General features: G+C 44.2%; 1 protein-coding gene across 1 annotated transcript in view; it reads left to right on the forward strand.

Moving 5' to 3' along the window:
* Positions 1 to 8,190: 8,190 nt before the first annotated feature.
* lmo3 (LIM domain only 3) overlaps positions 8,191 to 12,901 on the forward strand; it is a 52,438-nt gene continuing 47,727 nt past the window's right edge. Inside the window, exons 1-2 of the mRNA XM_008278773.1 lie at positions 8,191 to 8,215; positions 11,359 to 11,572. Of these exons, the coding sequence (XP_008276995.1) occupies positions 8,191 to 8,215; positions 11,359 to 11,572 (239 nt within the window). The remainder of the gene's footprint in view (positions 8,216 to 11,358; positions 11,573 to 12,901) is intronic.

A 12,901-nucleotide genomic window follows, 5' to 3' on the forward strand; every position in this document is an offset into this window, starting at 1 on the left:
TAAAAAAGCTCACTGGGCAAATAATTTGAACAAATACTTGGCGCCAGCAGTTTGATGTCCAGGCTGCATGCTGGTTCTTTCACAGTAGCACGTTCATGGTTGCACCTTTTGTTGTTTACATAGTTAGCAACATCCCCTTCGTTCTTCTTGTCGTTCTTGCTGCAGCTCCTGTCCAACCACACCGAATGAAAGCCTCGTCTCTGTGAAGCACATGACAGAGCCCTCACAAAAAAACACTCTTGCTCTTTGAGAGTGACGTTAAATCGTCTATGTTAGTCTCAAGATGCCTTACATTCACCATTATGATAGAAGAGAGATACAGTCAGACTGTCTGCTTAGCCATTGCCTCCTCCTGGCCCTACAGCCCATGTATTTCCTCCTCAGCTCCCCGGAGATGTCGTGTCTCACACCGGAGCTAGCACACTGTTGGAGTCTCATCAGCTGGTCCCTGGTGGAAACAAGTGGATGTTGGGTCTCCGCCACCAGGACAGAAATCCGACAGGAAAAATCGGTATGACAAACTCCTTTGAAAGTGACAATAACATAAAACAAAGTCACTTAAAGAAGCTTGATACTATGGATAAGAAATCAGTCGCAAAATTAAAAACAAATCACAAAGAGCAGCTCTGGCTGGCTGCCACCCAGGACAGTGTGGTGGTGTTGAGTAGATAAGAAAAGATGAATTAAGATAAAACTGTATTAATCCACAAGGAGCTTGTTAAACAAAAGGAAGAAGCACTTTTGACAACAATTACAGCATTGAGCCTGTGTGGATAGGTGTCAGTCAGTCTGGTCTATCTGGACGCTGCAATTCTACCCCCATGAGTGAACCGCCCTTTTCAAGTCCAACCACAAATTCTCAACTGGATGGAGGTCTGGACTTTTATTAGGTCATGTTCACCTTGTTGTCTTTAAACCACTTCTTTGTAGCTTCGGCTGTATGATTTGAGTCATCGTCTTGCTGGAAAACAAATGTGTACCCAAGTGTCTGCTATTATGAACCTTCCAGGACCTGCTGCCAAGAAGCATCCTGAAGGCATGATGCTGCCACCGCCATGCTTCATGGTGGTGATGGTGTGCAGTCTGCCAAATACAGCATTTAGCCTGATGGCCAAAAACATCCATTTTGGTCTTATCAGACCAAAGAACCTTCTTCCAGTTTATTTCAAAGTCTCCTACATACCTTCTGGTCTAGATTTAATGTCAGCTGTTTTCAGCAGTGGCTTTCTCTTTGCCAAACTCCCATAAATCTGTGACTAGAAAAAAACAGGCAACAGTTGTTGTACATGCTCTACCATCTCAGCCTGTCATGGACCAAGCAGTCAAAGCACAAAAAACACAGGTTTAAAGTTCACAAAATACAAATTTATTTTCTCCAACAAAAAAAAAATTTACAAAAAAAAAAAAAAAGAAAATACTGAAATCCGAGTTGTAAGGCCCTTTAAAAGAGGTCAACAAAATATTACTCTACTGATAAATATGGTTAACAAAATTGGACATTAACTCAAGTAACAGACCAGCCAGACTGTGAGACTGGGGCAACTATATACTGGCTGATCAGACCAAGTTTAACGCATGGGGGTAAACTATAGAGGCAACAACTAACACTAACACAAAGAACCCCAAATCCCCCCCATGATGTCAGAGCTCTTGGTCTGGTCTGTGAGCGGGCCTTCAGAATAAAGCCATGCTCCGCCCTCAGCTCTGGCTTTAGTCAGCGTCCAACCAGGAAGTACCATGCAGCAGCAGCAGCAGCAGCAACAGCAGCAGACAGGTAACTGAAAGAAAAGAGAAATGAATTAATAGTAAAATGACAAACAATGCAAACTAAATGTGTGCCTCCATCTAGAAAACAGTGCTGTCAAAGTGTTCAGAAACCAGTTTTAGTGTGTGTGTGTGTGTGGATGTAGTTTTAGTGACTGTAACTCAGTCACTGAACATGTGGTGATGGTGTTTGTCAGTGTGTGGATCCTCCACACAGCCACTGAAGCCTGTAGGCCCTCAGGAGGAGTCATGGATGTGTTGGTGACCTCCCTCACTCGTCTCGTTCTTGCACAGTCACTCAGTTTTTAAGGACGGCCAGATTTGTGCATTTGAAATATTTCTTACATGTCTTACTTACGGGTTTATTTACTGTATTTCAAGGGGTATTCAGTGACTTTCCTGACTTATCCCATGCCTTGTGCCTTTCAGTGGCCAACATGAGGTGGTTTGGAGTGTTCTGTTTGTCTTCACTGTGTAGTTCTATCGAGGAGCACTGGTTCTCCACTGACTGTGCATTTAACATACAGATGTGTTTAGACTACAGTCACTTGAGGTACAGTCACTAATCGTGTGACTTTGAGCAACAATTGGCTGCACCTGTGTGGAATTAGGCGAGTCACTTTAAAGGGAGTGAATTTTAATGCAATGTCCCATTTTACATTTTAGAATTAACTGCTTTTAATTGTAAATTCATTAAGCATCACATTCTGTTTTTATTTTGACATGAAAGAGCAAATTTTTCTAAATCCTTTCTACAAACAAACAAACAAAAAGACGATAACTGAATGTAGATTCTCTGTTTCCTCTTTAGAAGGTTACTGACTCTCTAGTCCAGGGGTCTCCAATCCTGGTCCTCGAGAGCCCCTATCCAGCATGTTTTAGATGTTTCCTTCTTCCAACACACCTGATTCACATGATCAGGATCATTATCAGGCTTCTGCAGAGCTTGATGATGAGCTGATCATTTCAATCAGGTGTTGGAAGAGGGAAACATCTAAAACATGCAGGACTGTGGCCCTCCAGGACCAGGATTGGACACCCCTGCTCTAGCCCATATATCCAACTGACAATGAGCAAGAGGTGGACTACACCTTGGACAGGTTGCCTGTCTCTTACAGTTCCAACACAGACAGACAACCAGGCAAACTCACTTATGGCCACAATAGAATCACTAAATAAACTTTTTTTTTTTTTTTTTAAATCTGTTCTTAACGGTTGCTGTGTGTGTGAGGTGTTTCTCAGAAAGAAAAAAAATCTTGAAGGGCATATTTCATGTATATTTCTAATGCGTTTAGTATAAATTAGAGACAAACAATGAACAGTCAACACAGAAAAGAAAAACCTGAAGTTTATCTATAGGAACAATGGGCTATGACAAATAAAGTGTCTTATGAGAGATGTAAAAGAGAAAGACCACAGAAATGCTGAACATACAGTCATAAGTGGACAGAAAAGATGCACTGTGTATCTATGAGCATCTCTCACAGGAAAACCAGCAGCTCCAGCTACCTGCAGCTCATTTACTCAAGTACAGAACATAAATGTCAATTTTGGATATTTAATTTATTATTATTATTATTATTATTATTATTATTTACTGCTACTCCATTACTTAAAGCTATTTTTTTTTTACTCCTCTACATCTCTGAGACAGCCTCAGATTGCTGGTTTGTGTTCAAGTTTTTTGTTTTCGTTTTTTCCCCCAAAATTTTAGGCATTGCAAACCTTTTAAGTCTAAGAGTACAGGCCACACTAACAGGCTATGCAGGTTTTAATCCATACTATAGTCCTTTAAATTTAGCTATGCATCCAAAACAAAAATTTCTTGGCAACACAAAGCTGGTATCTTATTAAATTAATATGTTCATTAAGATAAGATAATATAAGGTAATAGATGTGTATATTATTGCAACTATCTACCAACATTCATGCACGTTTTATCAGGTCTGTAGATCAAATGAGAAATTATCTGTAAAAAATGTACTTCAGAAATCGTATTTAATTTTTGACTGACTTTCTCATAAAGGTTACAGTAATCTACTCAAAAGCATGTCGACTATACTGAATTACAGTTACATATGTCCTGAAACTGAGACCAACCCAAAGCCTGAAGTAATTAAAGAGCAAGAAATGAACCCCAAAGTTAAGGCGAAAACATGAAAATGTTTTTGGCCACCTCAGGTCTGATGGATCAAGTTTGTTTACTGACACTCTGATACCCACATTTCAGTTCATGCAACCATGGCACCATGTTAACAGCAAAACTAAAATTATCTGTTCTTAACGACTCGTATTATAATTAGTCAGCTGTGCATCCACTCATGAACATCCCAGAGAGCAAAGGCCACAGTTTGCATCCCTTTAGCTAAAGGAGGTGACACACACACCTTTTTCATTCTTTTTCTTTCTGACCACGTTGTGCCTTTGTGGGAGGAATCCACGCTAAACTAAGCCAGAGAGGATGGTAGATGTGCCACACTAATATCGCATCTTTAAACCTTAGCAAGCATCTACAAAGTGGTTTATAATGTGTTCCCCATTCACACACACACACAGACCGGTAACTCAGGGTCCAGTGTGTTGCCCAAGGACACTTGAGGTGTGTTGCCCTCAAGACAAGAGGCAAGACACACACACACAAAGGACCAGCATTCTGACAACCAGCAAAATGATGATCTGCAGCCCTGTGACAACATACAAATGTGAGATCTTGATTGCGCCCCATCAGAACACGTTTTTTATATGTCAGTGTGAAAACCTGTTTTTTTTTTTGTTTTTTTTAAACAGTGCAAAAGCGCAACAATACCATCTCCCCAAGTGCTTTCTGTTTTAGCACTCCGGCTAATTAGATGGGTGATAGGAGTGGCACTGATTGGCATTGTAAAAGCTGTGCTATCACTCCTCATCAGTTCCTAATACAGCCCCCCACCACACACACACACACACACACACACACACACACTCACACACACTCCTTTTCTGTTTTCACTGCCATCAGAGGAATTATTTAAGATAAAAGATAGTATGGGGAGAAAAAAAAGCAAAAGCCTCCCCTGACGGATATTATCAGTACAGCCCTTTATGGAATGTGCTAACTTACTTTTCCCCCCTTTTACTTTCTGTCTTTCTTTCTCCATCTCTGCCACTCACTCACTCTCTGCCTCTCTTTCTCTCTCTCCGGCTCTCCCAGCGGAGCGAAAAAGGCAAGGAGAGAGAAAGGAGGAATGGAAAAGTGAGTGAGCTCTGTCAATTGGAGTGAGTGCACTGCTAAGTCTGGCTACACTACAAAGGTTAGCAGATCTGACTGTCAATAGTGTCTTGTGGGTGGGAGGGGGATGAGGGAGGAGACATGGAGGTGAGGTGGTGGAGGGAGGGGGGCGGTCGCTTTGAGAGAAAGAGATACTTTGATATTTCGGAATGTTAGAAGGGTGAATGTGGAGAACTGGAGGTTGGGGATCTAATTACCGGGCCATAATTGGGGGCTAGGGAATAGGTTGCCGTCCTCTCAACTCGCTGCAGATCAATTATGTTAAGAGAACATCTGTAAGTAGAGCTTAATGAGGTCCATTAGAGCAACATGCGCTGCCTTCCCTAACGGTGCTTGTCAGCTTCTTGGATGAGCTGGAGTGTGCTGCTGACTGGGGACCTGGTGGAGGGGCTTAAATAGGAGAGGAGGCTCCACTCCGCGCCGCTTTTCCCTGTTAGAGAACCAGAGAGACAGACAGACAGACAGAGAGACAGAGAGACGGGGGAGGGAGAAGGTAAGGAGGGTCGCAGAACCACGGGGAACCCAGTTTAGGGGCTGATCTGACATCCCCAACAGCTGCTCTCTTTAACTGTTTTCTAGCCAAACTCGTGTCGGCAAGTTTTCTTTAGAGAATCAAAAGTGCGAGAAAGTTTCCATGTGGACAGTTTGATTTAAAGTCAAGAGAACAGAGAAGAGACAAACCGCGGAAGAGACCCGACTGTTTGTTTCGGGCATCCCTGGCTGTACTCCAAGGTACGTGTTCAGTCTCAGTGTTTCTGGGTTGTGAGTTTGACGCTTTCCGCAGAGGGCACTGCGCGTAAAGTGGCAGAAGATATTTACGCAGAAAACACACACACACGGCTGCTGCTGCTGCTGAGGACATGTGAGGTTTGAAATGTACGAGGCGGCTCCTCCGAACAGTCTCCATGTGTGTTCACTAGTCTGGTGGGTCAGTGAAGCCACCGGCACCGTGGAGGATGTGGTCCTGCTCTTATTTCCATTCTTCATTAGCGGAAAGTTGTTTAATCCTAACAGCGTTTTCTCTCTCTGTTGTGTGAGGAGTGTTGTGAAGGTGCGCGGATCCATCGCATCGGGAGAGCTGATCAGCCGGTCTCCTCCATCCTCCACCTTCACTGCTCCCTTCTGTCTCTATCTTAGATTCATACGGAGAATGAATAATTGGCGCAACGCAGCGAGTGAGAGGAAGGTGGAAGGGCACCGGGAGAGGGCTGGCAGCCTCACACACACACACACCACACACACACACTATGCAGCAAATTGCATGATTACCAAGATAGGCCGCCTTGAAATAATTCAATCCATGACAAAACCTAATTACTGGTAGGTAATACCCTGTCAGCTTTAATGCATCTCATCACTCATAATGGCGCGGAGAGCATTTTATGACCCATCTCATTATCGCTGCATTTTAGGCTGAAGCCGCATGCCAACTATTGACTTGTGTCTCCTCCTCCTGCTGCCTTCCCCTCCCTTCCTCCTTCCTCCTCTCCCGATCAGCATATTTAAGGGAATAACTTCCACGCAGGCTGTGTCTGTACGCAGTGGTGGTGGTGGTGAGGGAGGTGTGAGGCACCTTTCCCCTGACATGCCGGCCTCATTACGGCCTCATCCAGTCCGAACTGGGCCGATCATTAATGGCGCAAAAAAAAAATAAATCTGTCCTTTCATTGGAGCAATTATTTCAATTAAATAATAATAATAATAATAATAATAATAATGGAGAGGCTATGGGCGGCCTCGGTGGGACCCGGGACCTTATTTCTAGATCTTCTCTGTGATATTTTTATTTTCTCAGACCAATCTGTTGCCGCACCTGAATAACTGAAGGTACCTTTATTCACACTGACGCTCCTCCTTTGCCGCCAGACTTCTTGTTTTAAGGCTGTTTGAGTTGTTCAATCCAACACAGTAAACATTAGTGTGACTGTATGATGTGCTGATGCCGGTAACAGGCCTGAAGTCCCTGTGAGCTGTGGGCCCTGCGTGGCAGTGGGACAACACTCCGTGGACTTGTTGTATCATTAAACTTTAGATGTGAGCAGGTAGATCACACTGAGTGAAGAAACTGTGTTCCTCTGAAACCTGTTCCTTAAATCATAAATAACTGAATCCCACCACACTCTACTTGTCACCCCAGAGTAACGCGCACATCCGCCACTCGGAGACAGAAGGACGTTAGAAAAGTGGGCGTTCCGGGGACGCGCACGCCATTCATGTTTTCTCGTTATAGTGGCGCGGCTGGTAATAGATGGATGACCTTATGGTGTCTCCGCGGTGAGGGGACGGGAGTTTATGAACCACCTGCCTTGGCCATCTCTTGCCACTCAGGCCTGGTCCCTCCTGTGTGCTCCACGGCACGCGGACCAACACCTGTAACTGTGCCATTTCCCACTAAGTGGCCGCTGTGGTCCACATGGAGCTCGTTTTCTCCACCCAGAAGATCAATGTGGTGCAACGCACTGTGTCAGTTTGGTGAACTTTTTCCTGCTCAGAGGGGATCTGTAGCTGAGACCCACGGCTTGAGATCAGGCTTCTGCTTAGTTGACTGAGGTGAGTGAGCAGGAGACACTGTTTTGACATGTTTGCCTTTTGAATCTGATGGAATTTAGGCCTCGGCCTGCATGTCATCATTAAAACAAGGCTGACATAAATACATCAAATCCTGAAGCCCGTGCTATTTAAATACGGGTGAGATAAGGAGTAAGTTTGGCTTAAACGCTCCGGTGGTGCTGCTGGGGGAGCGGACTGAGGCGGACTGAGGCGGACCGGGTGCACGTCAAAGCGCTGATTAGCGGAGCAGCGTGCAGCCGCCGCCGCCGCCGCTGTGATTAGGCTGCCAGCAGGATTAGATGGTCGCTGCATCTCTTTGTCGTCATGTCATTCGCTGCCTGCATCTCTCTGCACATACAGCTCCGATCGGCGATAAACGAGCTCTTAAGCGCCGTGTGACGCCCGACAGCAGCTCGCTCTAGCTCCTCCGCCTGCGTTTTGTTGGCCGATGTTTCCCCCTTCCTTCTTTTCATTCCTCTCTGGTCGCCGTGCTGGATTATTCCCTTTCTAACAAAGCCTGATCTCAGTCTGCCTGCAGACAGCTGCTCTCCGGACCAGGCGGCTCCGGGTTGCATGGTGGTGCCTCGGCTGCTCCAGCGGCTCAACAAATGCAGAAAAGGGAGAAAAGTTTCGGTAAGACGCTTTCTTTGGCTTCGGATTGAATGAACGGCACGTTTCATGTGTGTTTAGTGTGCTCTGCGATGACAAGTTACAGCATCTCTCTCTGCGTCGAAGGCGACGCGTCCAGGTCTGACCTGCTTCTGCTCTAACCCGATCCATTATCTATTTTATGTCATTCCACCGATAACCTTTCATCCAGACATTAGAGGGATGTGCCCTGGTGTGATGTTGGTGATCATTCACTTGATATGTGCCGGAGTTCATAGCGGCTCCAGCCTGTTCTGTGCCTGTGAGAGCTGCATGGCAAATTGAGTCTATGTTTAATCCGTGATTGGCCTTTACCAACAGTGCGCTGCCATGGCAACAATAATTAAACTGATAGGGTGAAATGTCAGCATCTCGTTGCCGATCAGCTGGGACTGAAATAGCATGCAATTCTCCGCTCCATCCCTCCATCAGCCTCCATCCGCTCCGGGCTCAGATAATCAGAGCCTACATGTGGCCGGAGACGCGCCGCAGCCTGGAGAGCCACAATGAGAGTGGAAATGAGGGGAAAGGGAGACGAGCTTCTGCGCTGAGCGATGAAATAAAACAGATATCATTAGGACACTAAGCGGCTACGATTTGCCTTCCTTTGTGGGAAAACGAAGCCTTTGTTAAGCACTTCCGGCAATGAAAAGAGCGAAGTGGCCGAATTCCTGCCATGCTTCTCCTCTCCTTGTCCCTCCGAGTTGATGGCACAGTGAAAGCACAGTGGAAACTCCGGCTCCTTTTGGTGTGGTAATGAGTAGCGGGACTTTGTAGTGTTAACGAGGCAGGACGGATCAGTGGTGCTGAACAGGCGCAGCGGAGAGCAGCCGGCCGAGCAGCCGCGCTCCCGCTCCCTAAATCCAGCCAATTAACAAATCAGCAGCCCCGACGCCCTGGAACAAACGAGCTGCTCACCGCTGAGCTGCAACTTGTTTGATACTGTCTTTGCGGGGGGGAGAAAAAAAAAAAAGAATGTGCAGCAGATAAAGAACAATTAATTGTATGTTGTAGTATTTATTTTCTATGAAAGGAGCACATCAGTGTGTTTGGCACCTTTTAATTCTAGTCGTGTAGTTTTAAAGCATCATCAGCCTTTTCCCGACTTCATCCACATCTTTAAACTGCCAGATGCACAAACTTGAAAGTGTCCATTAGGTTGGAGTGGACTTTTAGAACCAGTCTGAGCTGCATCCACACTGAAATACACAACGGTTCACAACTCACAAGTAGTAAAATTACAGAGAAACACTGTCTGTCAGGAAGGGAAACTGAACACACACATAGAATCCACCTCCACATCATCAGGACCACTTCACAGGACTGGCTGGTTAACATCACAAAGTTTCTGTATTTTAAAATGGCCAAAGCTAAAACTAAAGTGTGTGTGTTTGTGTGTGTGTGTGTGTGAGAGAGAGAGAGAGATGAATGGGGGACAAAGGGGAGTGGGGCTGTGCCTCTCCTCAGGGAATGGTAGGAGAATACTAATTCCAGCCCGGTGCGAAGCCTCATTATCCCCCTCCTCCTCCGCGCCTCCTCCGCGCCTCCAGTGGGCCAACAAAGGCTCTCCACAGTCAGCTCAGGCCAAACAATACGCTGCGCGCTGCTAAGCTCCCCGCGCGTAGCCACGCCCCTCTAAACACAGAGGAGGTCAATGGAAAAGAAGTGTCCAGGAAGAAATGTGAAACTGTGGCTTTGTGTCTGTGTGGGCTGCTTGTTGGGCTCACAACATTTAAACAGTGGTCCAGTCTGCTGGACCTTAAACAGGCTCAGTTCCCTTCTGCTGGGACACCATCAGTCCAGAACTGCTGCTGCTCAGAGACCAGGAACATGCAGAAGTCCTCATCTATGATGCTGATTTTATTTACAGCTAATTCATCGTTGTTATTTACTATGACAGTAAATACTATGAACTTCCTCCACACCTGCTCGTGTTGGGCTTTGTTTAAGAATAAAATATTGGTCATAAAGTATCAGCGCAGCAGCTCCTCCAACTATCTCCACACAAAGTGGAGACACTGAGTGTTTGTTTCTTCACTGCGTCTTCCTCAACGTGCTGCTTGGTGAGCTCATGCTTCAGTTTTGGAGTTTCCATGAGCATCACGCACAAATAGCACAGCTGGTTTCTGACTTTACCTGAAATAAATGTCGTGTTTTCTGTGTTCTACGGTTCAAAGTATTCTTTTTGTTTGGCATATGACAGGACTGCATAGTGACCCATATGCAGGGTTTAGCTCACTGACTTTGGAGTAAACGACGCTGTGAGACCATAGCTGATGTGTTTGTTTTACACCTAATGTTTAGTCTGCTAAAAAAATTGGTGTACACTAAATCTTTGGTGCATTGTTTGTGTGTGAAGGTATCAGCTTTGATTAAGAAACAACTAAACTGTGACGTACGAATGGTACAACCGCTTATCACTGAACGTTTTTAGTTTTGTTTCTCAGATCTTCCTGCACCGGTCACATGTATGTTCTCTCTGTACACGCTGCAAAGTGTGCACACGGACTCACTGGGATTTACACGCTTCCTCTGTGAACATACGAATAAAAATATTAAAACCTGCCAAGAAGTGTTGTTGTAGCTGTTCTGCTGGATGGTTTAAAGCCGACAGTTTAAGGGTTAAATCTGAGTTTTTGTACGTTAGCGGCAAAAATTACTGTCACTCCGAACATGTTGAAAATTTCCGTTGCGTACATGCGGTATATGACACGTCATTAAAGACAGCTTAGATTGAAATGTGGATTTCTGACGGTGTTGGAATCTGGGATTTTTATATCAGTGTTTTTTAAAATTCTGGTTCGATACATGAACATTTTAGTGCTTGTTAAAGACTCAGCAGCACAATAATAAACAAGTGATTCACACTATTATTGTTCTGATTGTTTTATCAGTTCACTTTCCTTGTCAATGCAAAACCCTTCTAAAAATGTAAATACTGTTTTTAATGCCTCACGCTTTCAGGCCGATCATTTAGCTTCGTATCGGGGCAGATTTTTTATGCTTCCTTCTGTTACCCTCAGGGTGTTGTTATGAAGACACCATTTTCCTTCTCCTCAGTCGGTGCACTGCTGCTCCATCAGTGTTTAACGCCCCTCTCTCTCTCTCTCTCTCTTTGCTTCTCCCAGGTATACAAATGCTCTCCGTCCAGCCGGACACCAAGCCAAAAGGCTGTGCCGGCTGCAACCGGAAGATCAAGGACCGCTACCTGCTGAAGGCCCTTGATAAGTACTGGCACGAGGACTGCCTCAAGTGTGCCTGCTGTGACTGCAGGCTGGGCGAGGTGGGCTCCACGCTCTACACCAAAGCCAACCTCATCCTGTGCCGAAGAGACTACCTACGGTAAGAGAGAGACGGCTGACATCTTCACAGTATCTGTGTGACATTCAACAAACGCTGCGTACCATCCAGATAACACAAAGTCGGGTCACCGTGTGCACAGTAGTTGGAGAACTAACCCACTGAAATCCACTTTCCACTCACTGACAGCACAGCTCCGGCTTTCACTCTTTTTTTTGGAGCAAAGAAATGTTTTTTTTTTTTTTAGGCCTTTAAAATTTGTCACAACCAATTAGACAACAGAAAATCTATTGTGAATTATAATGTGCCATTTGTTTAAAATTTCTAAATACGTATGTTGCTGTTACGTTATTATTGCATTATTTAATTTTATTTTTAAAACAAGTGTAGCTGTCTTATCATCCGGTGTGACCCTTTCTCCATAAAATTCATTTTTCTCCGTCCCAAAGTTTCTAAGTAGCTTCAAATATGGTTATAAAGACGTTTTTCTGTCAGAATAACCAGGACGGGCTAAAAATGAAGAAACATTAAATGTTTATTTGTTTTTTTTAAATTGAATTATGTAAGATTTATTTTTAGAATTTGAATATAATCCAGCTCAGTGAGGTTTTTAGTGAAACTGAGTGATTGTGAATTTAAAACAAAACCATACATAATTAATAACAGGCGAGAGTGATTAAAAGGCAGCAACAAACATTTAGTTAAAGTCTTGACTTTCAAAACACAAGCATCACAACCAATAAATTATAAAAAGGATATTTTAATTTGCAGTAACAGTGCTCTTTTTAGCCTCTTTGCTATTTCAGAAGATTTGTACACAATCACAATGCAGGCAGTAGTTAGAGCCCATCAGGACGACCCAGTGTGCTGCTAGCCGTGGACATGCTAACACACACTGAGACACGAGGAATCATCTGAGCTGATTCTTTATGTTCTTGTGTTTTGTTGTATTTTTACGTTACCTGTTTTTTTAAATTTAGAATATTTAAGAAAACATAACCTGTACACACCTGAAGCAAGACCACCGAATGAGAAAGAAATGACACGAGAATAATTTATTTAAAAGAAATACGTCAATTTCCTCTTTTTTAAATTTTTTTTCTTCTGTGGGGAATAACATTGGAGTTATTTTTAATTAGCTTTTTGTTTGGTTTTACCTGTGCTGAATGGAATTTATTTGCTAGAATATATTTCACTGATCTATTTATTTATTGGTCTATCGTGTATAACGTTGTTTGGATGTGCGTACGTAGACGTTACAGCGTTTTTACCAGGAGCGCAGACTGTTTCTGTTCCAGTTTGCCAGAGTTGTTACCAGTTAGCAGGTGTAATAAGTCCAGCTGATAATTAGTAAGTCAGGTTAGTGATGAA

The sequence above is a fragment of the Stegastes partitus genome, unplaced genomic scaffold (genome assembly GCF_000690725.1).
Source record: "Stegastes partitus isolate 25-593 unplaced genomic scaffold, Stegastes_partitus-1.0.2 Scaffold132, whole genome shotgun sequence".
In the NCBI taxonomy this organism is placed as follows: Eukaryota; Metazoa; Chordata; class Actinopteri; family Pomacentridae; genus Stegastes; species Stegastes partitus.